This window comes from Balaenoptera borealis, assembly GCF_965194805.1.
Source record: "Balaenoptera borealis genome assembly, chromosome: 7".
Lineage (NCBI taxonomy): Eukaryota > Metazoa > Chordata > Mammalia > Artiodactyla > Balaenopteridae > Balaenoptera > Balaenoptera borealis.
This window is the reverse complement of record NC_138864.1, coordinates 4407648-4434966: the sequence shown is the minus strand read 5'-3', so window position 1 is coordinate 4434966 and position 27319 is coordinate 4407648. Positions and strand designations below refer to the sequence as shown.

The window sequence follows — 27319 nt, the reverse complement described above, 5'->3', positions numbered from 1 at the left end:
TAGCTCCTGCAGCTTGTGGCAGCGCTGGAGGCTGCCAAGAGCCAGTGGACACACACATTCCAGGACCTGCCAGCCTCCCGGGGGACTCCAGGCGGCTCCCTCCTGGGCAGCCTCAATTCTGGGGTGCAGCAGACACCTCTCCAGGGTGCCGAGGGAAAAACCGCAGGCATTCCCTCTCCACACTGCAGCCTCCAGCACAGAAGGGGGGCCAGGAGGGGGTCCTAGCATCTGGACCGGTGCCGGGCTCAGTGGGTCTCGAATGACCTGATTACCCACCCTCATTTTGGGGTGAACCTAAGAATCTCAGGGGAGAGGGTTTTTGAAGAGTGTGTGGACCATACTCATACGTCAACACCAGGGTCCCCGCACGGTTCCCTGCACCCCGAAAAGTCACAGAGCTACCTGCCAAGTAGCACAAGTGCATGCCTCAGTGTGCAATCAGTAAATAGCACGCCTTGGGCACTTAAAAGAGTCGAACACCAAACATTGTCACAGGGGTGTAGACGTGCCGAGAAGACAACTGGGGCAACTGTCCTTGGGCTGGGGGGACTCGGGGACACCCCAAAAGCAGCTGCCAGACCCACCTGAGACAGGAGGGGACACCCTGGATTCTCCCTCTGCCCAGCCCTCCAGTCTCCCAGCTGGGGGGCCCTGACTCCCCAGGAAGAAGCCAAGGACACGGGGGCACAGATGCAGGGGAGGTGTCAGGCCAGGGCGGACGTGACTTCTCTCTTAGTGAGTGAAATCTGACAACTATCAGAATTTACAAGTCTGAAAAACCTCCCTAGAAATATTTCAAATACTCAGAGGAACATTCTTAAAGAAAACCCAAATCAGGCTAATGTGGTAGAAATTCTCCCATGAAGCTTTAAAAAAACAAAAACTCCTGCGTAGTTAATGCAGGATTCTTTGCCTCTGAAACACAATCAGCTCCCTAGACTCTTCTACAAAGGATGCAGGAAGTCATACAGAAGGAGATTGTGGCAATGATTTTATTTGCTGCAAACACCAACGCTCATGTCTGGAGACTTGGGAACCTCAGGCTGCCGCGAGGCACTTCTTGATGAAGTGGGCCACCAGCCGCTGGGGCCGCTGCTGGTACTCGGCCAGCACCTCATGGGGGCTGCTGATCTGGTCACCTTCCAGGCGGTTGAGGAGCGTGACGCACACCACGGCCGCTGCAAAAAGCAAACGCCAGGTCAGGGCAAAGAACAGGATTCCAGCTTAGCTCACAGATACCAGTGTCCAGGCCTCAAGGGAAGGCGCCGACAGTGGCTTCTGATAGAGAACACGAAAAGGCTGACAGGGCCACACTATCCTGTTCTGTCCTTATCCTTGCCTGCCTTTGTTCCCAGAGATTCCCAAGCAAACCCCAGGACCAGCTCGGGGGCCCTGCACTGTCTTGAAAGGCAAGGTGACGTGACAGCTGCGAGGCAGGAATTCTGGAAGGCAGAGCTGGACTTCAAAGGGTGAGGCCAGGAACTGCAGTGGATTAGCCCCAATTCAGAAATCCAAAGAGCTTTGAAGGCCAGATTCATTGTAGAGTCGGCAGCAAAGCCTGCCCAGAGCCGAAGGGGGGACTTTCTCATCTTTCTGGTCTCTCAGTGGCACGTGAATCCCTGCAGAGACACTGAGGACCCTGCCTTGGACCACGTGACAATCCAAGGAGATCCGAGCACAGGGGTCCAGAAACACGCCTTGGGGGCAGGGCGGGTGCAAGGCCAAGGCTGGCGATGGGCGGGGCCCGGGAGGACGTGGGGGGTGGGGGGGGGAGTAGGGGGAGCTGCGGCCTAGGGACCCCACCTCGGAGGCTGCAGGCATTGCATATGGCGGCAAAGACGGTCGACTCCATCTCGATGTTGCGGATACCAGCCTCGTAGGCCGCCCACAGGTACTCCTGCTTGTCCTTCTCCGAGTAGGAGCAGAGCGCCCCGTCCAGGCGGCCTTGCCCTGGGAACGTGGAGAGCTGACGCTGGCCCGGGAGCGCCCACCTCCCATTCCCCCACCCCCCCGGGCACGCAGTAAGCGCCTACTGCATGCCCGCCCCGCCCCCCAGACAGAGATGCTGTCCAGCCCGACGGGCCCCGCCTGTCCTCGACCCACCGGCCCGCGAGGGAACCGGTGCTGAGACGCACGCCCGCAGCGGTGCGGAATCCCGGGCGGGAGATCAGCGCGCCCCTCACCTTCGTAGAAGTCCAGAGTGCACATGGTGTTGCCCACGACCGTGGGGAACTCGCCCAGGTCCGCGGAGCACCGCGCCAGCTCCTGCACCAGCCGCTCGTCCAGATGCGTGTTCCGGACCACCCGCTTCCCAAGGACAATTTGCTCTAACTCCTGCTTGAAGCAGGCGTCCACCGCCTGCCGGGTGATGACCACGGAGCCGGGCTCCAGACCTGCAGGAAGAAGCGGGTGTCCCGGCTGCAAGGGGCGGTCAGGGAGCGAAGGGCCCCGTCCACGCACTATAACACTGAAGGGTCAGTCATGCCCTAAAAAGAAATAGGTAAGGATCTCTTTTCAGCACCAGATTTTTTTTTTCCTGAAGGTAAAGTAATGAATGCGTAGACGCTGCAGAAAATACAGAAAAGTGCAAAGAAGAAAGTGAAATTGACGAGCGGCCCATCCCCGCAGATCAGCCTCTTTCAGTCGCTGCTGGAACTGTCTGGGGCCCCCTTTACCAGTATGTGTTCAGCTGGTCCCTGTTTTGTACCTTTTTATTATTTCAGGTTTTGAGTAAGGAACACTGGGGCACCTCAAACCCGGCTGCTGCCGTCACCAGCTCCTGACGCCCTGGCTTCCCTCCAGGACTGACCCACCGGAGGTCCTGCTTCCTGTGCCTCCCTGGGCGTTTCCAAGATTGTACAGATGTTACTCTGCTCCTTGCTCTTAGGTCTTATAATAACTTTGCTTGGGATTTGACCAGGAGCCTTTCCTACTACTACACTACTACTTACTTTAATGTGATATTGGTTTTCCTAAACAGTTAGGGAGGAAGAAGAAGCCAGGAGATCTGTCCCAGAGCCCCACATCGGCCGCTTTCATGAAACATTCCCTGGTGGTGCAGTGGTTAAGAATCCGCCTGCCAGCGCAGGGTACACGGGTTCGAGCCCTGGTCCAGGAGGATCCCACATGCCGCAGAGCAACTAAGCCCGTGCGCCAAGACTACTGAGCCTGTGCTCTAGAGCCCGTGAGCCACAACTACTGAGCCCACCTGCCTAAAGCCCGTGCTCCGCAACAAGAGAAGCCACCACAATGAGAAGCCTGCGCACCACAAGGAAGAGTGGCCCCCGCTCGCTGCAACTAGAGAAAGCCCGCACGCAGAAATGAAGACCCAACATAGCCAAAAATAAGTTAAAAAAATAATAATAAAGTATAAATTGTATCTCTAATTCAGTTTAAAAAACAAAAAACGTGGCCAATTGCCAAGCTCTGGCTCTGCTTGCCCCCTGCATGTTCATCTGGACTTTCTCTCCCTTGTACTTTGTCCCTGTTCTGGTCAATGTAGACTCTCCTCAGGTGTCTCCCCACACCAAGTGTGGACCTGGAAGAAAGCTCAGATGGTGGCTTTCATGAATTCATGGGGCCTAGAATTTTCAAGCCACTTCAGACCTCAAATTGGAGGGTGCAGACCCCCTCCCAGTGTCAGCTGCTCTTCCTCACACAGGCCCTGCCCTTTTCCGGGATGCCTGTTGGCCATTTCAGAATTCTCACATCTGACGGAAACCCTGGAGTCACCCGGTGCTCCCTCCCGAGTGGCGGCCCATGCCAGCCACCCACTGGTCCTATTTTGGGGTTTGTGGGGACACCATGTCACACTTTGTTGTCGGGGGTTTGGGGTCTGGCTCTCTAGTTGATCTCTCCATTTTTATGGGGCAATTTTGGGAGACTCAAAATCCACCCTACTCCCTCCAGAATTCTCTCTCTGATTATTGATTTTAAAATCCCTCCAAAGCAAGAACTCAGGAAGGATTTGCTGGGAGCTCCTCGCCGACGCTGGTGCGATGTGCACAGCCGGGAGTCCATTGGGTCGATGGCATCACAGACTAAGTGTGCACAGCCTGGGAGCTCGCGGTCATTGGAGTGCCTTCCCGAGAACAACTCCTTTCAACTTTGAATTACAATCTGCAAACACGGATGTTATCCATCAATCTGTCTATATAGTGAAAAGAAAAATGAGATAACGTATTGAGAAGATTTAGGGCCTACAGCAATCCTCTTTCACAGCGAGAATACCTAAATTTTCAAATTACCATAAATGCAGGGGAGGTCAGGCCTAGGCAGTCAGAAACAAATGCACAGAGGCCAGGCCGATGACACCAGACCTCCTTCCAGCAGCTCCCAGCTCCTCGGCAGGAGCGAGAATTACTAGAACCCAGTTTTCAGCAGAAAAACTGGCCCAGAGTTGGGACATCAGAGTAAAACAAGTTTGCCTCAAACTTGTTTGGCTGAAAACTCAACATGATTTTTAGCGTTTTACTGTCTCATTGCATCCTCTTCTTTCTTTGTTGGCTTTGCGATGTTAAAAAAATTATGTTGCGAACTGGGGGCTTTTAGGCAACTTAAGGACACTTATCTTAATTTTGTATTGCATCTCTCTCTTCCCCCTTTGACTTTCCTGTAGGTTTTCTCATAAGGTGCTTCACATCCTTGCAGGAATAGAGAGGAGTGAGCAAAGTGAAGGAGAAAGGCAGAGAAAAGAGGGATTAGCAAGAATAAAAAGAGAATCAAGCAAACAAGAAGGCACACGTTGTATAACTCCAAAAGGACGGGTTTTCGGGTGCATGTGGCCTGGTGCCTTTCTGTGCCTATTTCTGGGGTGTGGGTTGGGAGAAGTAGCTGGACCAGAAAAAAAATAACAAAACGCCTGCTGCTGCTGAGCTCTCCTTGAGCACGGCCCAGGGAGGAGCTCTGGGTCCCCACGCTGCCCACCCGGGTCCCTGTGGCGCTCTGCACACTAACCTATCCCACCAGAGGTGCCGATGCGGATGAGGGTGACGCCAGAGCACCGGGCGTGGTACAGCAGCTTGATGAGCTCGTGCAGCATGATGGCGATGGAGGGGATGCCCATCCCGTGCTAGAGCCAGGGAGAAATGCCAGCGTCACGCTCTGGTAGCACCTCTGTGTGTTCTGTGGTACATTGCTAACTGGTGGTGAAGAAGATGAACTTCCTAACGTACATTTAAAAACTATGAACACTTGGGGAAGTGTAAAGGTTTGCACGACGCTGTCGAATGGATGACCCCTTTGACCCACACCACCCGTGGAACAGATGGCAGCTGAGGACCAGAGGGCTGCTGTTGCTAGGTAACAGACAGCTGCTGGCGTGGGAAGCCCCGCGCACGTTTTCCCTTTTCTCCACACGCTCTGCCGCAGCCAAACTCTGTAACTGGCTGGTGGCTCCACCTCCGCGGTTCTGCCTGTGCCATTTCCTCCGCCTCCGCATCCCCAAAACCGCCCTTCTTCAGAGGCCCTCCCGGTGCCACGTCTGCCAGGAGCTGCCCCTGCGGCCAAGGACTCTTTGGAGAACGTGTTAGTCCTGCAGTCTTGCTCGTGGGAAGTGCTTCCGTGGATTATCTGGACCTGAATACGTCTTGGCTCTTGGGTGTGTTCCGGGTGGTTGGTGCCACCAGACGTCTCAGCTGCCCAGAGGGGTGGGCCCCCGTCCCAGCCTCAGGGGCAGCCTTATTGTAGGGCAGCACTTCCTCTAAAAATGTTCTCCTCTGCAAAGGGAACCAAGACTGGAAAACGAGAACACCAGAGGTTTCTGCGTTCACCCATTGCTGAATCGCACGTGTGTGAAGTGACACAGGCGGCCGGCGAGGGGGCCCCCTGGTGCCCGGCTCTCCTCGTGGCCCTGGTCCAGGCAGAGCACCGCCCTCCTGGGTCTCCAATCTGGGTGCTCACCGTGTGCGCACAGCTGGGGGGGTGTGCGCGTGTGTTTGTACGTGTGTATCTGTCTCTGCTGGAGACGGGCTCCACCACCTCTGCAGCCCATCCCCAGGCTCCCCTCGACTCCTGTTTCCTCTGTCAGGCTGTGTGCAGGGCGGGGATGGGGCCTGCAGAGACAAGGGCTGAGCCCACCACGAGGGCAGATACTCACGCTGACCAACAGCACCGGGCCCACTTTAAACATGGCGTAGCGGTCGGTGCCCTCACAGATGTTGGGATAGTCTGCACCTGGGTGGTCAAGGCCCAGCTCCACGGCCACGTACTTGCTGAAGGCTTTCATCCGGGAAGGGCTTCCCCCAACACACACAAACTGCAGACAGAGAACAGAACCCCCATCAGCACAGGCACCGCACCCCATCTGTACAGCAGGGGTCCTCAAAGTGCCCCCCACCAGCGGCGGCAGCATCTCCTGGAACTTGCTAGAAATGCAGGTCCCTTCCTTGGCCCCCCCGCGTCCGGGGAGCCAGTAATGTGTGCGCTAAGGAGCCCCCCGGGGATTCTGACGCTCCCTCGAGTTTACGAAGCACTGGTTCACGGACTCACAGCTCAGTGCAAGAGGCCCCAACAGTGCAGAGCAATCAGCTCCACACAAGGCAGGACAACCACACCCTCGCCCTCGCCGGGCAGGAAAGCCCAGGTTCCACGCCTGCCCGGGCTCTGTGCACCGTGTGCACAGCAGCCCACTGCACTGGAGAGAGCCTGCGTTTGGAGTAAGATGCTGCGGGCCCCTCAGTGTGCAACCAGGGCCCCACAGCCCATCTGTAACATGGGCTTCTAAGCGCTGTGTCGCCGGCCAGCAGAGGCCCAAATGGCCAACCTGTGGGAAGAGCCGGGGGCCAGTGGGGGCTCGGGGAGTCGCAGCCGTGCGGTGAGCAGGGGGCTCTCGGAGAAGTAGGACCTTCATCTGCAAAGTGCCGTACGTGAAAGCGTCCAAAGAGAAACAGGTAAATAAGCCCGTCTTAAGGACTCGGTGATCAAATAGTTACTAGTCTCTTAACATAAAAAGGAAAATTCTGTAGCCTAGAAAAAATTACAGGTTAAACTTAAGGAAAGAATGAAAATTGAATGAATTAAGAACACATGGAAAGGAAGGGAAGGGATAAATTGACAGATTGGGATTGACATATACACACTACTGTATATAAAACAGATAACTACTAAGGGCCTACTGTATAGCACAGGGAACTCTACTCAATACTCCATAACGACCTATATGGGAAAAGAATCTAAAAAAGAGTGGATATATGTATATGTATAACTCATTCGCTTTGCTGTACACCTGAAATTAATGCAACACTATAAATCGACTAGACTCCAATAAAAATTTAAAAACAAAAAAAACAACAACACATGGAAAGTCGTCCCTCGGTTTGAAACGAACAGCGCAAAAGATCTGGGTGGCTGGCAGGACGTAACCTGGTTATGACTTTACGATCGCATGAGGCAGCCCCGGACCTAGGGTCAATGGCTTGTTTCAGTTTTGAATTCTAAACGTTAGCCCACTTTTCCACACGGGGATCAGACACTTTAAAAGTCCTCTGCGAGGATAAGTCAGGACCGAACTAGCTAAACAGATGGATGTGCATCTTAAATGACAGACAGCAGACACATGCGACTGCTCCTCCTGGGTATCCCTCGCTCCCCTAGAAAAGGATTAGTGTCTGCTCCTTTCTAGTCTCTCAGTGAAGCATTAGGAAATTTATTTTACATTGTTTCAATTATAGGAACCAATGCGGCAGTCTTCGTGACAGTTTTCTTTCACTCAATAGTTCATATTCTTGAAAGGTAACAATTTGCAAAAATCCAATAAACATATAACTTCAAGAGCCCGTCCTCTGTCACCTCGGCCCTGTGTGGTGCAGTCTACCTGTGTCACCTGAAAGGGGGGTAATCTTGGGGCAAATGCCCAGAATCAAAAACCCTGCTTTTACCTTCACGTCTCCAAACATAGTTGGGAAGTCATGCGTGCCGGTGCTAAGGCTGAAATGGTAGAGGACGTCTTCTTTCATTGCAGCCACGTGGGGATTGCAAAGCTGTACAAAGTCGCTGTCCCAAAACAGGAAAGGAGGCAGTTTAGAGAACCAGCATCCAGGGGCCGGCAGGACCACAGCGGCACCCTGTGCCAGCGAGGTGTATGGGCCACGGAGGGCAGGCCGATCCCAGCCTGCAGAGGCTCCCACCCTGTCTCCGTTCCTCCCCCTCTCCTTCCCCTCACCCGCTCGTCACACCCAGGGCTCCTTTGGAGGATGATCAGGAAGAACTCAGAAGAGCACCAAAAAGCACAAAGATCAAGGGAATTCCCTGGCGGTCCAGTGGTTAGGATTCCACGTTCTCACTGCCAAGGGCACGGGTTCAATCCCTGGTCGGGGAACTAAGATCCCCACAAGCCGAACGGCTCCACCAAAAAAAAAAAAAAAAGTACAAAGATCAAAACGCCAAATCATCCCATATAAAGCATGTAGCCAGTTGCTACCCAACCCAGGTTCATTCAACATATAAACTTGGATTCAAGTTAAAAATAATACATTTATCACAGGAAATGTGGATGGATGAGAAGAAAAAAATCGCCTCTAATTCTCCCACCCAGAGATAGCCTTTCCAATCTGAGGCCTTTCATTTTCATTTCCTTGTCTTGTTTCACTAGCCAGCACTTCGCTGGTACAATGTCCGAAGGGAGTAATGAGACAGGACATCTTTTCATTTTGGTTTTTCTCAGTGCGGTTGCTAGAAACTTTGTGTGGCTCACATTATATTTCTCTTGGACAGCACACTGCTCGCCTGCAATAGGGGTCAGCAAACATTTCCCATAAAAGGCCAGATAGTAAATAATTTTTTCTTGCAGTTCATAGGGGCTCTGTTGCCACTTCTCAGCCCTGCTGTTGGCCCATGAAAGTGGCCACAGACAACATGCAAATGAGTGTGGATGTGTTCCAATAAAACTTTATTTACAAATATGATGCCCAGGTCTAGATTGCAACTCCAGCCTTAGACACGCCTCCTTCCACAGCTGTGCCTTCCTGACCCCACTCACAGGCGTGCTGCCAGATGCCAGTGGCACAGAGGGAAGCAGCCATGGGTCCCCAGCAATCAGGACTTTCTGTTTCTTCCTTCAGAGTCACACTTTCCGCCCAGAACCCACGAATCACATTTCCTTCTCATTCTAACTCTGTGAGAAAAAAAACCATACAGGAAGAGAAGTTCTCAGCAGCCTGTGATTTGTAAACACCATGACGTGACTGACCCGGGCCGCCCGCACGTCTTCCTCCACTGTCTCTGGTCCCTGTTCTCTCTGGAGTCCATCGGTCATCGACCATAGATGCCCAGGCTCCAGACCGAGGGCACCTGCTTCTCTCTCTCCTGCATCTCCTCGCTTCCTTCCTTCGTGCTTCTCACATTTCCCTCCGATTTCCCTAGAATGGCATCCAAGTTAACTCACAGCCGAACAGTCTCAAAAGGCTGATGTAGAAAAGATGCGAACAAAATATTGAAGAGAGACGGGATCTTTTTCTAAAGGGGAGGGTGCTGGTGGACTGGCCAACACCCTGAGCCCATCACTAAACTGGCAGCAGGACCACCAGCAGACTGTGCTATTGGCACTGGGGCAGGGACGTGAGAGTCTCCCTCAGGAGGGGCAAGCAACCCGCCCAAGCCAGAGTCTGCACTGGACCCAGACCAGTCCTGACCAGGCTTACTCTCCTGGGGCAAGGAGGTCTCTTTCCAAGGGACCAAATCCAGTTGGGACAAACCCCAAGCTTTCCCAGAATGCCTTCTTGATCTCCAGGCCAAGCTGAAATTCTGAAGTCATAACACAGCCAGAGCATCTGAAGCTCCTTTAAAGACAAATATTTTACTGTAATTATGGTTCTTGTTCTCCTTCAGGATGTTACAAACACAGAGTACAAACAGAAGGGCTAACGGCCGAGCATCGGAACTGACAAAACAGAATGTGAAAAAACAACTTTGTGTCATATTTCAAAATAGAAAACTTTTCTTTCCTCTTTCATTCCAGGAAGAGGAGGAGAAGGAAATAGGGTGTAACTGTGAAGACCAACAAGGGTTTTAAAATATGTAAATTGGACACGTAACAGTGAACAGAACAAGTATTTTTGTTACTGAGGTATAGTTAACTTACAGTATTGTATTAGTTTTAGGTCTATAACATAGTGATTCAATTTTTTATAGATTAAACTCCACTTTTTAAAGGATTTTAAAATAACAAGTCAAAGACATATTACTTGGAAAACTATTTTTCTAGTCTACACACGATATCAAGTGACTTTATCTTGCTTTATTCTGTCACTTTATTCATTTAACAAATATTCATTGAGTACCTACTCTGTAAAAGAAATGGGTGAGATGCAAAATGAATGAAACTCGGCTTCTGATTCCAGGAGTTTATCAGCAGGGTAGGGAAAACACGACCGTTCGACAAACTGGCCCAGACATCTTGCGCCGCATGCTCAAGGGACTGGCAGAGAACGAGGAAGGGGCTCTGGGGCAGGGAGGAGGGGGGCCCTCGGCTGAATGTCACACAAGCACGCCTCAGGCCCTGTGCCAGGCAGAAGGGATGCAGAGATCAGCAGGATGGAAGACATTCAACTGCGGTGGAAACCATGTCATTAGTGGTGGTGCGTGTAAGTCATTCGACATCACAACTGCCACAGAAGCTAGGTTCTACCAGTCCCCGTCGTAAAGGCTCAGGGTCACACCTTTAATAAGAGGCTGTGCTCATGAGCTGGACTTCAGGGGTCCTCACAGGACACGCTGGCCTCTGGAGGGTGGAACATACAAGCTGGTATTGACCATAAAACGATGGAGGGAGGGGAAGATAATGACTAGCCAACGGGGAGGGGTCACTGCTCAGTGGAGCCACATCCAGGGCACCTGACGCCAGGCCTCCCTTCTCCAGCCTTCGTTTCAACCACCCGCTCAGCCAGCCTCCAGGATCCTCAACCCGGGAAGGCGGCCGGGGTGGGGGGGGGGAGGGGCCGGGGGGGCTCGGAAAGTGGGGACAGGGCGTGTTTGCTTGTCAATGATTGAAAGCAACCAGGGAGGGACTTCCCTGGTGGCGCAGTGGTTGAGAATCCTCCTGCCAGTGCAGGGGACATGGGTTCGAGCCCTGGTCTGGGAAGATCCCACATGCTGCGGAGCAACTAAGCCCATGTGCCACAACTACTGAGCCTGCACTCTAGAGCCTGTGAGCCACAGCTACTGAAGCCCACGCACCTAGAGCCCGTGCTCTGCAACAAGAGAAGCCACCGCAATGAGAAGCACGTGCACCTCAACAAAGAGTAGCCCCCGCTCGCCGCAACTAGAGAAAGCTCATGCACAGCAACAAAGACCCAACACAGCCAAAAATAAATTTATTAAAAATAAAAAAGAAGCACCAGGGATCCTACTAATTCAATTAAAAATTCTCTCTACAAGTACTATTCTCAGGGCAGCTCCAAAACTTGAAAATGGACCTCAGAACCCATGGGGAAGGAAGGGGGGGGGGGACAGGTGTCCGTGTGGAATTAGGTGACCCACACGTGCGAGTCTCCAGAGCAGTTCCTGAGGAACCTCCCAGAAGAGAACCAAGGAGCCCTAAGCTGGGTTTCCAGAGGGCAGCATACGGCCCTGGACGTCATCAAGGCGAGAGGCCACCAGAACCAGGAGAGGCCACCGCCCAGGATGGGGTGTCCCAGGGAACCCCAGCAGAGGTAGGTGGGGAGGAAACTGGGAAAAGTAGTGGATTTCAAGTCCATGTAGGAATTGGGATTAAGACATAAAGTTCTTGCTTTTCCAGTGATGAAAAAATTTTGTATTTTAGGGCAACAGGAGAACATTTTAAATATAAAATTTTTCTCTGCCTGTTTCCGCCTCCCCCCCACTTTACTGTATATTGTGCATCTGCATTAACCAGACCTCCTTGGGAGATAACCTTCCTTCTTCATCTTGTGAGGGGCCATGACGACCCAGGACCCACTACTCACTTTGTACCTGTAGATCTGGATCGTGTACACTGTCAGCAACACATCATTTAACATACAGCCCTTTGTCTCAAAAAGTTGGAACTGAGGGCCATAGTTAAAGAATTTCTTAAAGCCAGGGAGGATCCTCAAATTTTTTGTGAACGGATTACCAAGATGGGAAGCCACTGGTCTGTGGTCTGACTAAACTGACCAGAGCTGATACTCAGAGCTTGATAGGAATTTTTTTGTGTGTGGGGGGGTGGGGTGTTCTCCCCTAAGCTAAGTGAGGGAAAGTCAAACATTCCAACATAAATGAATGGGCATGTCAGTCCTTTGATACACTGAGAAGGCCACCCAATTCTTTGAGGAATTAAAAACAGCTGCCCTTGTTTTACAAATCTAGTCTTTACAGGACCTGAGGGGTGCCTTTAGAAACATCTCAAAGTTTACCAATCCTTTCACCACTCCAAAATCCTCCCCTGTTTATCTTCAGAGGCTTGTAGGTATTGAGGAAGAAAAAAAAAATCCTGGCCTTAAGGGAACAAAGTCCTCCTAGGAGGAACTTGCCTTTCTCCTTCTATGCCTTTGAGATGCATATATTCTACCTGATCACCTCCGGGAACGATTATCTCTTTGCAATTCTTCTTCATAAATATTAGTAAAAAGGGTTTGGCCCTCTAGACAGGCAACACTGTTGCATTTGCCAGAAACCCAATCTGAATCCAACTTCTTTTGTAACTGAAGGGATTTCTATTATTGTTCCTGACTCAGGGCTGAAATTGCGGAACTTTGGGAACTGTGGGGTCTCTGTCTGTGTGTCTGTATGTGTCTAACTGTATTGTCGATGTGTAGTATTGCCAAAATTAATTTGTTTAAGAGCTCTATTTAATTGGCTTAAAGGAAGTTGGCTGCTACTTATATACATACCTAGAAATATAAAAGAAACTATCTCGAATGAATTTCAGAATCGTGCGAGCTAAGATTGATTTTAATTTCATTAAAATTAATTTTAATGAAAGCAAATGGTTTAATTAATACAGACATGTCTTTACAGTCACCAACATTAAGTATAATACTCTTACTGTACCCAGGTTCACTAGAAATCACATAAGATCTTATTATTCCTGTTACAAAATTTGTCAGCAAGAAAAATGACTTGGTATGCTAAACTTTTAAGTGAATTAAATGGAAATGATGAGAGTTTTGGTGTAAACTCTAAAGGAATAATTATGTTTTAGGAATGTCTGCTTAAAAATAGTCTCTCCAGATTTAGATAACTTGAAACTTTAGAGTTTTGTTAGATTAAGTTAAGTGATTAAATTTTGTTAGATTAAGTTTTGTTAGATTAAGTTAAATGATTCTATCCAGAATTTATTTCCAAATAAGACACTGAAACATTATTAATTACTGAACATAGGCTTCCTTTTACAGAGAAACTAAAGATATTTAGGACTATTAATAAAAATATATTTGGTGCCACACTAAGACATTTTCTGTTAGGAAAAAAAAAACGATGCATTTTCTAGAAATGGTAAATAGTATGTATAAGTTTGCTAACGTGTGGCATGCTAATGTTTGGGATGCTAACGTAAAAGTTCATAATTGCCTACTTGTTAGTTTCTGCTGGATACTAGGTTTTAAGGTTAAGAATTATAATATATATGTAACTAAAGCCACTAAAATAATAAGGGAAACATTTCAGTATGCAAGGAAAGTAGGAGGCATGTTTTCAGCCAAAGAAGGTATGAGGAATGGAAATCATTTTGTTCAAGGGAAAGAAATTAATTCTGTCCTAGAGCTGGATTTTTTCTGCATAATCAATAAAGTAAGTGACAAAAGACAGAACATTATGGAAGGTGTGTGGAAAAGGGAACCCTGAGAAAAGAGTTCTGTGTGTGGTGAGGCTGGGATTGCATTGAATTGAATTAAATACATTTGTTATTAAGAGTAGCTGATGCAAGACTGGAGTTTCATTTTCTCTCTCTGTTGAGAGAGTAAAGTTTTCTTGGAATATTGAGTAGCTTTTGGTAATGGATTGTGTAAGTTTCTTTGCCATTTAGTGAGCCTTTTAAGTGAGCTGTGTTTGCTTGTGAAATATTTTATTGTCACTTTGGTTAAGTGAATTAAGTATTGTTCCACAGTGACCTATATCCTATTTGACCAAGTGTTTTAAACCTTTTTTGATATTTTGACAAACTCCCAAATATCAAATTCTCCCTGAAGCTCTTTTGACCTCTAGCTAACTTGGGGGTTCTTCAGAGAGGACCCCTGAAGCACCTCAGAGAGAGGAATATTAAACTAATTAGGCTTATTTGGTATGTTAAATTACATGGGAAGCATTGTCAAATGAGTGGTGATAAACCTTCTTAGGTTACATTGTATGGGTAAGTATTATTAATATACATACTCTAGAAATTATATGGAGCTCCTAAGAATCTGGTATGTCCTGGTAAATGTTTATAGTCATAATTCTAGTTCTGGTCTTAAAATGTTGTATGTCACAGCAATAACCAAGTTTCTTTGACAATTGCATTGTAATCAGATTTTTAACCTTGCTTTTTTAAGTCTTTTGTCATTTATAGACTGCTTCATCTTCAAAAAGATTCATAGAAAGGACTTTATGGGAATTCCCTGGTGGTCCAGTGGTTAGGACGAGGTGCTTTCACTGCAGGGATCTGGGTTCAATCCCTGGTTGGTGGTTTTGTTTTTTGGGTTTTGTTTTGATTTTTGGCTTTTTTTGCCACGCTGTGCAGCTTGTAGGATCTTAGTTCCCCAATAAGGGATTGAACCCGTGCCCCCTGAAGTGAAAGCGCAGAGTTTTAACCACTGGACCGCCAGGGAATTAATTCCCTGGTTGGTGGTTTTTTAATCTGTTTTCCAGATATAAGGAAACTCTTCCCCTCAAGCTAATTATGACTTACAGCAATTTGGGTAAATTACTCCCTTGTAAGTGGAATTGAGACATTTATCTTTTCTTTCTACCTGATCTCTCCAGAAATTGGGAACTCTGAGGTTCCCAGCAGCTTTATCAGGTAATAAAGTTAATTACCTGATAATTGTTAACTGAGGTCTGTATTTACTGCCTCAGACTCACTTCTCAGATGATTCCTTGTTTGCTATGTTACATTACTGTAGAGTTTGTTTCTGAAACTTATCTCAGTCATCTATCTTCAGATGAAGATCCCACGTGCCATGACCTGCAACCAGGGGATTATGCATACGGGGAAAGATATCAGATAAAGGACTCTTTACAGCCACCTTGGAAGGGACCATATCAGGCCTTCTTAGACTTCCACTAAGACCAACACTATCAGCACCATGCAAGCTAACATTACCACCAATATCACTAAGTGAGACCATCCTACCTGGCCAATTTAATGACACCTGTTCTGAACTTGGCCATAAATACTCCTTTTCACTAGATGTTAAATATTGGGTAGCTCTTAACAGGACTCAGTAGACCTATGGAAAAGTTTATGGCCTTGGCTTTCCCTGGGTTGGTTAGGAAGATGCATAGTTGCTTTCCCTTGGGCTTAAGTTCACCTGCAGGTATCCTTGAAAACAACCCCTGCCAATCTGCCTTTAATATGAGGACTCTGGGTTTCTATCAGTTTACCAGTGGTATGACCATTTGGCCGAGATATTTGTTAACTCATCTTATGACATATGAAGAATCAAATTTCTTTTCTGAATGATCATCTTCCAAATTTAGTAAAAATACTGGGAAAATGGTTTGGTTTAGGAGGATCTTCACTTAAACGCTTACTAATGACATTAATTTTACTGTCAATTTTGATCACATCTATTGCTCACTATAAATTACTGAACATGCACAAGGTACATGCAAGGTAAATTGGCATAAATTCTACTGGACAACTTGGAATTGACAGTCCTTGCCAGACATCTTACTAATACAACCCCTTAAAAGGAAAGAAACGAGCAGGCTATTAGGTCTGGACATCAAGGGACACGATGGACCCAGGGCAGGTAAGCAACCACCCTAGCATCAAAGGACCAAATATTTGATCACCCAAGGCTTTCTATCAAAAGATTAATGATCAGAAGGGGGAAACTGACAAAAAAGTTCATATTTTAAATTTTAAAACAAGAAAAATTTAAACATAGCATTTCCTTTGCCCATTTGGATCTCCTCCCTTCCCTTTAGTGTGGGTTGTGCATCTGTACTAGCCAGACCTCCTTAGGAGACAGCATTCCTTTTCAATCTCATCAGGGGTCACAACTCCTTAAGAGATAACCTTCCTTCTTAATCTTGTGAGGGGCCATAATGACCCATGCCCACTACTCTGTACATGTAGATCTGGATTGTGTAAACTGTCAGTAACACATCATTTGGTATTATTACCCTTTGTCTCAAAAACGTATATAACCATGCTTTGACCTCTTATGGGTGAAGCAATGCTCAGAGCTTTCTGAAAAGCTGTCTCCTGAGGTTATAATCCTCAGATTGGCTCAAATAAAATTTTTCCTTTCTTTCTTAGATCAACTACTGAGTAATTTTTTCATCAACACCACAATGCACAAATATACATAAAAGAGTGGCCATGTGAATCACATAGTGGAATAATGAAAAACTGCAAAGAAATAAGGAAAGTATTGAAAGGTCAGAACCAAGAGAGAGCTGGGAAAGAAGCAGGGACTGTGACTCAGAAGAGTGTCCAGATGTAAAGAAACCCCACTGGACACAGGTCTGGGCACCGAGCAAGTGCCCAGACGTCCTTGGGAAACAAACATCCCAAGGCTACGAGCGGCGGCCCTGGCACCAGGTGCCAGGGGTCTTCAGCCAGCTCAGCTGTATGCCCACTGAGTGGTCAGTCCTCCAGGCTTCAGGCTCTGACACGAGAACCAAGGTGTCCACGTGTGTCAGCTCTTAGAAAACTGTGTGGCTCAAAGTCATCACAGCGAGCCGGAGCCCAGCAGCATGCAGGTCAGAGCCTTACTTGTGATTTCCAGGTTTCTTTGTTTCAGCCCCTGGGGAGGCCATCTCTCAGCTGAGGCAGGACCCTAGGAGAAAACAGCACAGAGTCTGTTAGAAGTAATAGTCAACATTTTAGGAGCTTATTTGAGCGCACTTCGATTGGAGTCATTGGTCGACAAGGGAGCAGGGGAGCAGCAGACGGAGAGAAGGTGGAAGCAAAGCAAGGACGTGACTGACGGCTGCAGCATGAGGCCCAGGGGGCCTGTGTGATTGGTTGTTCATAGCATTTTGATTTTGTAGCCTGGAGGCATTTACAGCTTAGATTTCAGTTTGCTGACACAGGCTGCCTCGGCATTAGAGCCACCTCAGTCCAATGGGTTCCTCGTTTAATTAGTTGAACACTAGTGGATCCCCCCAATAGGAACCAAGGTCACTCGGACCGTCAGCAAGGCCACGCTAACCTGTGGAAGGTCAGTGCCATCAAGAGGAACTCGACACATTTACATCACATACACGTACATATATAAGACCTGGAGGGTTGCTAATTTCAGAGAGGAGCTGGCGGAAATGTGCCCAAAGCAAGCCTGGGTTGGCATCTCCTACTCTGGTAGAAAACCCTTCTTCACTTCCTGGTCCCTCAGCCAAGACTGCCTTGACCTAACAGACCACACCTGGGTGCCTCACGCTTCTAGAATTTTAACTTTCCTCCAGCAGGCCTCAAGGACAGCTCAGGGGGCAGAGAGGGGCCCGGCAAAGGCACCAGCTCTTGAGGGCCTGCCATGAAGGGAAGGGAAAGACCTGGGGAAGGTAGGGATCAACCCCTGCCCTAGTCCCAACTCCAGAACCAGAGGAAGGGAAAACCATGAGACACAACCGCAGTTCTTACTGGGGCTCAGCCACCAGAGCACTGACCCGACACCAGTCCCTGCAGAGCTGAGCCCAAGCACCTGCTGGGTGAACTCGGTGAGTGGTCTACGGTGGAGCCAGCTCCACCATCTCCAGGCCAGGTTCTCAACCTGCTACCTCACCAGCCACTTACCAGAAAACCAGCCCCACAAAGCTAAAACCCAAAGCCCTCTTTTTGGAAAAAAGGATTGATGGCCACTGTTACACAGTTAAATACTGACCATTTTTGGCAAATTCTGAAAACCAAAGAATATTGTCATAGTTAGGTCTGGAGCACAGATTTTCCTGGAGTGCTGCCTTGTCTCTCTTCACCTAGCCTTCATCCTCCCTTAGCATTTATAGGACAATTCTGAGGAAATGTCAGCTGTGAGTCAATTGCAAATTGATTGAACCCAAGGAGGGGGGTTATGGGAACCTCCTCTCTATAGCCACTGGGTCAGAAGCACAGGTGATAACCTGGACTTGTGATGGGGGGCGGTGGGCGGGGAAGGCGAGCAGTCTTATAGGACTGATCCCTTAGCCTTTGGGGTCTGACACTGTCCCCAGGTAGACAGCGCCAGAATTGAGTTGGATTGTAGGATCCCCTGGTGTAGGAGCTGGTGTGGAGAATTGCTTGGCGGTGTGGGGAAAACAAAGTAGAATTGTACTTGGTGATCAGAATCTTAGGTCATAATTTGCCTTTACAGCATCCATCAGACAGACTGATGCAGACAGCCCAGCTTCTGAAGAAGTCTGGCTTCCAGGAAATGCAACCCCCGGCACCTCCACCCTTCAATCAGCAGCCGCTGTCCCTCTGGGATCCACCTCAATGTCTGCAGTAAGTGCAGACGTGCTTTCCGGGGAAGTCAGCCCACAGCCCCATTATCGGCTCTCCCTTGTCCACTGAGAGATGAAGTAGGGCTTGGGGTCACCTCCTCCTGCAATCCGTCCCCTCCAGGCTGCTGGCTCTTCCTCTGGGGGTAGGGGGTGGGGAGCTCAGAAAGAGGAAGAGTTAGAGGCGCCTTCCCACAGGGCAGCAGCTGAATCAGAGATGCACAGTGCACCCCAGAAGGTCCCCAACCCCTGTTTTCCAGGAAAGGAAACTCAGCCACAGAGAAGACATCCTGTCTGGTCTTGCAGAGAAAGTGTTACTCTCTAGGCTGGGTGGCTTCTCCTGCCCCTGAACCAGAGAACCCGTTTTCCCTGCCTCGGCCTTGCCGTCTGCTGCCCCAGACCTGGGCTCCTTCCTGAGTCTGCTCGGGGTCTGCTTTCCCTTGTACTCTCAGTGCCGGGTGAGTGCTCCCCTCCAGGCTGTGACCCCGCCCTCCCCCCCACCCCCAAAGCAACTCCTCCTTGGGCCTGGGCCTGATCCTGCGGGCAGCAAGGCTTTACTGAACCAACTCTGTGCACACAAAATCGCAGACTTCTTTTGCAATGTTCTAATTGGAAATTTCCCCACTAAATATCTTAACACACTTATAGGTGGAGTGAGCACACAGGCAGGTTGGACTGGGAGTCCCGGTATAATCGCCAGAGCCACATTTCACTCTCAGAAAGACCTGGGTGTGGAGGATCAATGATAGGGCCACCACCCCCCTGCCCACTGAAAAAGGTCAAAGGTGGGGAGGAGGTGAACCTCTCAATTTACTTCCCCTGAGACCAGTTAGAGCAGAAGCGGGAGCCCAAGAGCCACTCCACTCTCACCGGCAGGCTGGTTGCTCACCCAGACTCCCCCTTATTCCAGAGGCCACCAGCGAGGGGAGCGGGCCCCACTGCTGTGAAAGGAGACCCCGGTGATGATTAAGAATAGAGTGATAACCACGCATGCAGGGGCACAGGGCGATGGTGGAATTTCAGAAGAAATTTTCAAGTTAAAAAAAAATGCATAAACTTGTAGGCAAACAAATGACACCAGTCATTCCTGTAAACGGGGAATGCTACCTCCATCAGCCACTGCAGCAACCCCCCCATGGTGCACCCCGAAGGGACTCAGGATGGAGAAAAGCAGGACACTGGCCCTAGGTAGTGAAGATGCACATCAAAGGAATGATTTCCATGAGCCCAGACTCTTGCATCTTCCTATACACAGAAAAGCACTGAAATCATTGAGATGCCTGCTTTTCTGATTAGTAGTAATCTTTTAATTACATGTTTGTTTGTTTTTCAGCAAAACCCTCTCTATATCCTGGCTCCCCCCTTACCTCTTGGGAGCAGTCCCTCAGAGCTCTCTGCGAGGCTGTATGCTGGGCTAGTCCTCAGTAAGGCCACTGCATAAAACATACTTCCCAAATTTTAGGTTGTGCATTTTTTTTTCAGTCAACAAGCTGCACTATTTTTTCCAACCGTCAAAGGAATCAGGAAACAGGCCCAGGGGATGCTGCAGTCCCTTTACCAACGAGGCCAAAGTTTGGTCCACTGGGGTTTAACACGGAGAGCAGGAGTTCCCCAGGGTCCACTGCAGTCTGTTCAACTCCAGGTCACAACTTAAGGCCTGGACAAACACTCGTGGGGGGATGCCCCACCGTCTGCTCTGCACGCAGAGGCCCGGGGCGGGCACTGTCCAGCACTGCAGTGTAACTAGGAGAGGTCATTCATAGGTGAGCTCATTCAGAGAATTTAGGGAATGTTTCTGACAACCGCTTTTTCAATTGCTGTACTGAATTCATGTTATCATGCGCCTGGACCTGTTTCCTCCAACAGATAATATGTATGTGCATTTCCTAAGGACACACGCTTGACATCATACAGCGGACTTCCAGCCTGGACGTCATCCCAGGTCGAAACCCGTGGCGCAGCCACTTCGTTTCGTCCGTGGCCGAGAAAATCCAGCTTGCCAAACCCCATCATTGAATTAGCGCTGCAGCACTGTCCAACCAGGAAAGACTCAATGTGGTTGGTCTGCCCCGCCTCAGCCCCTGCAGCTGTGGATGGAGCTGCAACACCAGGGGGATTCGGGCACTTGCCTGGTACCTTTAGTTCACCTTTTTAGTAACTTAATGCCTTTCTATTTAAGTATTATGTGTAAGATAGCAGAAAGTGCTAAGCATTGCACACATCAGTCATCCAATGTGTAAAATCACCAACAGGTAGCTGTCCCGGCTCCTCAGGGTGCACCTATTCAGGTTAGAATCCGCACCCGCTGTGGTGTGTGTGATCTGAAGAGAGATGAGAAAGACCCAGGACTCTGAGAAGCTGGAGTCCACTGCAGCAAACATGAGTGACCATGAGCTCCAATGCAGGTCGGCTGAGGGAGAGCCACGGAAAGGTGCAAACAGCGCCCGGAGGTCTATCTAGCTCAGCGTGAGGAATGGGTTGTTTATTAGTGGTCCCTGACTAGGAATAGCCAGGAAAAGATGCGGCAGAGAGAGGACAGGACTGACGGTATTTACAACAAGGAGACGTGAAAGCCCACGAGATGTGTGGAGGGTGCAGAAGAAACAGTTCAGCCAGCCCAGCATGGGGAGATGGGATTCAGGCACTGGTTAGGGGCCAGGTGCCCAGACAGCCACGTGTCACCACCGACAACATGACACCATCCTGGGGGCGACCGGGGGACTCGGAAAACTTGGAAGCAGGGAATGACAGTCAGAGGTTTGTATATTGGATCCACACAAAGGGCTCCAGAATAAGCCACTGTCACATAACAACTGTTCTGAGCTGAAGACTTTGAGTTCCCGAAAGCCCATACCTGCCTGAACCTAGAGACTTCCAAACATGTCACGACCCCTCCTAGGAAAAAACCTCTTTTCTCTGAAAAAAACCCAAACAGATATTGTCCTATCTTATATCTCATCTCTTTTTCTAAGAGACCATTTGTCTCTCCGAAGTCCTCTGTGTTTCCCTAAGTGCCCTTTTGGTCCCACCCCCTTCTGTCATTTTCTCTCCCAGAAGTGCCTCTCTGCCTCTCCCCACCCCCTTTTAAGATGGTATATAAGCCCCAAATTCTAACTACCTCCTGAAATCACATTTTTCTCTGAACTCTCCCATACACACGTAAATAAAAATCTCTTTTCTCTTGCTAATCTGTCTTTTGTCTTTTTAATTTGAAGTCCCCCAAGAAATGAATCTAAGAGAATAGAAGTTTTTCCTCCCTGCAGTTGGATTTGAGGGGCACACAGCGTGAGCAGAGATGCAATCAGAACAGGAAGGTGTGGCACCCTTCCGCATCCAGGAGGCGACTCCAAAGGGCTGGAAGGTAGTATCAGGGTGAGGCTGCCAGGGATGCCTGTGTCAAGTGGGAGGACAGGGAAGGAAGGCCACAGTGTGATGTACCAAGCAAGGGGTGAGGTTGGACGTTTCGTCAGAGGCACTGGGTTCGTGCACAAGGTGCCTGCAGCCATCACCCGAGGCAGAAATCCTGGGGGATACAGGGCCGGTAGGAACTAGGGGCCTGGGGCCGAGTCCAGTACTAGAGAAGCATGGACTTTCCACACTGTCTTTCAGGGGGCAGCAGGGTCCCAGGTGAGCCCTGGTCCAGAAATAGGGCTTCCAGAATAACTGATGGCTTTCCCACAGCCCAGCCGACCGGTGGCGTGAGACCCTGCTCCTGAGGACAATGCTGACCTGGAGCCTGTCTTAGAAAACATTCCTTCTAACACTGTCCCAAGGGCCGCTGGTGTCCTAAAGGTGTCTCCTCTCACCTTCCAGGACCCCATGTTCTCTAAACAGGAGGGTTTCACTAGATTCCGGCCCGGAGGTGCCACCTCCCAGAGAACTCCGATCCTGGCTCTGGGGTCTCAGGCTCCTCGACTGTTAGGGGACCCTATGGTCCCACTGCCTGGGGCGCTGAGCCAATGAACACACCAGGTGCTTCTGATTAAAGCAGGAGCGTTTACTGCTGGTAACAAGTAAGGAGACAGGGAGCTAGCCATCCAAGCACCGTCTCCCCAGCAGCAGGATGGGGACGCTTTAAGCCAAGGGCACATGCGTACTCATGAAAGGGCACATGTGACCTTCCGTGTAGACGGGAGCTCTGGACGCCCTTGCCCAGTGGACAACATGCTCCAACACACAGTGCATGTGCAAACATGGCGGCAATCCCACCCTTGGGGCAGAGATTTTAGCGTTAAAAAGAGGCAAAGATCACTCTAGGTTGACAAAATCCAGGCACGTGATTGAGTAAATCACGTGGGTCCCAAAGGTCAGCATCACCATCCCTTGGGCACCAGTTAATCTGGTGGTTGGGTGCTTAAAGGGGTTTGGATCCTGCAAAACAGCTCAAGAATGTGCTTCAGGCCGATCTTTACCTTTGAAACAGAACTGGGAGTCTTTATGACTGATTTCTTGTCTTTGCTATGGTGACTTCTCTTGCCTGAGAACAGTTGGTTGTTCCTGAGCTATTTGTTCTTTTTAAAATCATTAATTACTGAGAACTACTCTTTGTTTCCACCTGAGACACAGGAGGCCATCGCTCACCTTCCTCCCAACCACCATTGAAGGGAACACAGAGCGTTCCGAAATTCGCACTCTAGCTCTTAATATGGGCCTGTCTGCGCCCGTTACAATTTCTCCGTTGCCCGTTCTACTCCCATGGGACATGACATTTTCTGGTTTGACCCCACCCTTTCCTTACTTAAGATTGTCTCAGCAACACTACCTTTGCAAAATCAAAACGCCCTCCAGTTGGTTTTGTTTTTCTTGTTTTGTTTTTGTTGTTGTTCTGTTTTATTCTAGTTTTAACCCACTAAACCAAATTCAGATAGGTGGGTTACTTTGGCATATAGCTAAGTGTGTAAACGTTTATAACATTTTTTTTTTTAATGAACGTATTTCAAAAGCGAATGTGTGTGTGTATATGGGAGAAAGGGAGAGAGAGAAGGGGGCAGGGAGGAAGGGAAAGAAATGTTCAGGGTTTACCTTTAAGAAGTGGGAAAAGCTGGAAGTTTCACTTTTTGCTATATGTTCGTTTTGGTTCTTTTTTTTTTTAAAACAATGAGTTTGTATTAATTTTATGATTAATGAAAAAGTCCACTTGGACAAAAGCCAATGTAAAGAAAAATTACTTTGTCTGTTTCAACTAAAGTGTTACTTCAGTGCCCACCAGGGCTGAAAGTCCTAGAAAAGAATATAATTCATGCCAGATAAACCTGGCTGAATTAAGGAGTCTAGTAGAGAGACAACTAGAAGGTCAGTTTGGCCTCTGAAAAGGGAAAAAAGTCATGGAAGACTGGCTGAGAAGTGGGAGAATGGGGCGCAGTGCTGAGAGTCCGGCAGAGTGAAAGCAGACAGGATGGGAGGGGTTGGCAGGGTGGGAAACCCAGATGGAGACAGTCTTTCTATTCAGGGAAATAGCAAGTCTTTTAAAAGCCAAGGTCACAGCCAACGAATAGAACCAAAGGTCTCTTTGACCCGGAAAATAGAAGTGGGGAAAGATGGGCCAAAGGGAGGCCAGGCTAGTCAGGGCAAGGTGGCAGAGAGGCGGACGGAAGGGCGGAAAACAGCCGAGGGGAGTGCAGAGCGCAGGGTCGCCACGCCAGGAACCGGCCTCGCAGGCCTTCCAGGAAATGGCCCCGTTCTAACGTGGATTTCAGACGGGGTTGCTCTGCAATTCACCATCGGCTGGGAGCCGCCCAGGGCAGGGCCGACCTCTGGCGAGGAGGGCCAAAGACCGCCAGTCCTGGAGGTGGGGCGGTGGGGACAGGGAAGCTGTGGGCCGGTGACCTTGAGTCCCCGGGTCACGCCCCGACCCCGGAGCCGGCGAGGCTGCCCCAGGTGCCCGTCTTAAGAACAGCCCGCTGCGTACAAGAGCGGCAGAGGGGCTCGCTCCCCGGTGCAAATCATATTTGTGTCAGATACTCTGTGACTGAGCTTTCTCTTTTGACCTGCCGGACACCTCGACGCCAATATTTTACGCTGTGACACTTTGTTCTCTGTTGGCTCAAGGAGCACACCTGAGTCCATTTGAACTCTGCAAGTCCGGTAACGATCATTCTCCAAAACGTAATTTCCCCTCTCCCCCCACGAGAAGGGGACGTTCCAAGTGCTCCCGATTCCCTTACCGCTCAATTTGGACTGACGAAGAGCTGCCCAGCTCCGCCACGCGCGAATCGCCTCCGCCAGGTGGACCTAGCATCCGGACGGCGCCCTCCCGGCACCCCCTCCCCGCGCCCCCTCCCCGCACCCCCTCCCGTCACATCCTCCCCGCGCCCCCTCCCGGCACCCCCTCCCCGCGCGCCCTCCGCGCACACCCTCCCCGAGCGCCCTCCCGGCACAGCCTCCCCGCGCACCCTCCCCGCGCCCCCTCCCCGCACCCCCTCCCGTCACATCCTCCCCGCGCCCCCTCCCGGCACCCCCTCCCCGCGCACCCTCCCCGCACACCCTCCCCGAGCGCCCTCCCGGCACATCCTCCCCGCACACCCTCCCCGCACACCCTCCCCGAGCGCCCTCCTGGCACATCCTCCCCGCGCCCCCTCCCGGCACAGCCTCCCCACGCCCCCTCCCCGCGCGCCCTCCGCGCACAGACTCCCCGCAGATGGCCCCGCGTCCGCGATCCCGAGTCGCCTCACCGGCAGGTCGGTGCTTCCCAAAAACAGGGCGCTGGCAGCAGACACTTCCCGCGCAGGGACCGCCAGGGGCTGCGCCCGACGCGTGCCGAGAGCTACCGGCGAGCGAGTGGAGTAGGGCCGCCCGGGGGTCCACCCCCGCCCGCCAGCCCCTCCTCCCCTCCCGGGGCCCCTCCCCTCCCGGCGCCCCCGCCCCACCCCCGCCTGGTTTCTTGTTCCGCAGCGGGCGGCGGCGGGTGACCAGCAGGTTTCTCAAGAAACCAGTTGCCCCGCCCACGACACCTCCCTGCGGCTTCCTCCCCGCCTGACAGCAGAGACGTGGGGGACAGAGATGACTGCCCGAGGTCACCGCTCATGCCAGAGCCGTTTTCCACGAGCTTTCTGCCCCATTGCTTTCACTCTAAACCATTAACTGGTGCTGTCTGTAGTGAATTTTCCCTCATGTGAAATTACCCTGGTGCCCTTGGCCGTGCTGCGTGCTGGCCGGTGACTTTCTGAACATATCCCTCAGATGGGAACAATGCCCATTGCTGCAGGGGTCGACGAGGGTCAGATGAGATACAAAAGCCTGTTATGATTTTTTTTTTTTTAATGTATTTATTTTTGGCTGCGTTGGGTCTTCATTGCTGCCCGCGGGCTTTCTCTAGTTGCCGCGAGCCGGGGCTGCTCTTCGTTGTGGTGCACAGGCTTCTCACTGCGGTGGCTTCTCTTGTTGTGGAGCACGGGCTCTAGGCACACAGGCTTCAGTAGTTGCGGCACGTGGGCTCAGTAGTTGTGGCTCGCAGGCTATAGAGTACAGGCTCAGTAGTTGTGGCGCACGGGCTTTGTTGCTCCGCGGCATGTGGGATCTTCCTGGACCAGGGCTCGAACCCTTGTCCCTTGCATTGTCAAGCAGATTCGTAACCACTGAGCCACCAGGAAGCCCCTCTGCTGCTTTTTAATGTACAATCTGGCCAATTTTTGAAGATGTTAGGGTTAGGGCTCGAGTTAAGCCCATTGTAGGGTGCAAAGTACCTCATTCCCTTCCATCATCATATCTGCTCTAATTCCTGACATTTATTTCCACTTTCTTTCCATGCTGCCTTACTTGTTATTGCACTGCTCTGCATTCTCCTCCTTGAAGCTATTCTCTCTTGTCTTTCCTCTCTTCCACTAACTTCTGCTTTACTTTTCATAGAGCGTGACCTCTGGGCCCCTTTCAGGCAGATCTCAGGCTCTGTACTACATCAGTTAACAGGGGTTAGAATCCCAGCTTTCTCCAGGGATGCTGGCTTTCCTACGTGTATCTGGGCCTCCCTTCATGGGCAAGTTGACCACCAAATTGAACATTAGATTTCTGAAAGCTGAGAGGATGATTGAGTACAGTGTCAGATATTGTGTCAGGAACCTTGTTGAAACTTATTTTGATTAATCTTCATGAGAGCCCTTGGATAGGAAGTATCTCCTTTTTCTTTATGTATTTATGTATGTATTTAGTGGCTGCGCTACATGGCTTGTGGGATGGCCCGTTGGGGCTGGAATCCGTGCCCCCTGCATTGGAAGCGCAGAGTCTTAACCACTGGACCGCCAGGGAAGTCCCGGAAGTATCTCCTTTTGATAAAGGAGGAAACCAAGGCTCAGAGCTAAGCTCTGTGAGCTGGGCTGTGGTGAGCTGAGGTTGCCAGATGCCTGTCACAGAAACATCAGGACACTGGAAGGGTGTGTGTGAGTGTGCATGCACGCACATATGTGTGACAGTACTATTTCATTAAACACTTTTCCTGCTGGTTTTAACTGACAATTTATACTTAGTATGATCTAGCTATATTTTTTATCTTTTGGCAAAAGTGCTTTACTTCAGAACAATTAGATGGAATGTGCAAATCTTCCGTTTTCATAACGTTTGTTTTCTATTACCAAGCAGAAAGTTAACTGCACGACTGGCTTTTCAATAACAGACCCCAGCTGCCCTGCGTGGAGCCAAGATCTGGTCACAGGTCCCTGCCCCAAACTCTGTCCTCTCCCTAAAACCACGGGTTTCTGCTACTCTAATATCCTCAAAATGGATCGAAGAGTCTTAAGCTACTGATACCTGTTCCTGATGTTTTCTTCTTGGG

At 50.1% G+C, this 27319-nt stretch overlaps 1 protein-coding gene across 3 annotated transcripts; it reads right to left on the bottom strand.

Annotated features, from left to right (window-relative positions):
* Nucleotides 1-974: 974 nt before the first annotated feature.
* Nucleotides 975-25370, bottom strand: UPP1 (uridine phosphorylase 1). 3 transcript variants are annotated; one of them, XM_082399272.1, is made up of 8 exons: nt 25227-25370; nt 16859-16922; nt 7878-7992; nt 6098-6256; nt 4957-5071; nt 2184-2393; nt 1804-1950; nt 975-1178 (listed from the first exon to the last, which is right to left on the bottom strand). In XM_082399272.1, exons 2-8 carry the CDS (start codon nt 16900-16902, stop codon nt 1039-1041), a joined length of 930 nt encoding a protein of 309 aa, XP_082255398.1. In that variant the 5' UTR covers nt 16903-16922; nt 25227-25370; the 3' UTR covers nt 975-1038. The 3 variants fall into 3 exon arrangements, with proteins under 3 accessions (XP_082255398.1, XP_082255399.1, XP_082255400.1); XM_082399273.1 differs by lacking the exons at nt 16859-16922; nt 25227-25370 and adding an exon at nt 8978-9206; XM_082399274.1 differs by lacking the exons at nt 7878-7992; nt 25227-25370 and having other exon boundaries at nt 16859-16891.
* Between the last annotated feature and the right edge of the window lie 1949 nt (nt 25371-27319).

Coding starts and splice junctions, on each gene's coding strand:
- UPP1 (XM_082399272.1), bottom strand. CDS start 16,902: ATGGCCTCCCCAGGGGCTGAAACAAAGAAACCTGGAAATCACAA. Junction 1,951..2,183: donor CACTCTGGACTTCTACGAAG/GTGAGGGGCGCG, acceptor CCACGTTCCCAG/GGCAAGGCCGCCTGGACGGG. Junction 1,179..1,803: donor CAATGCCTGCAGCCTCCGAG/GTGGGGTCCCTA, acceptor TGCTTTTTGCAG/CGGCCGTGGTGTGCGTCACG.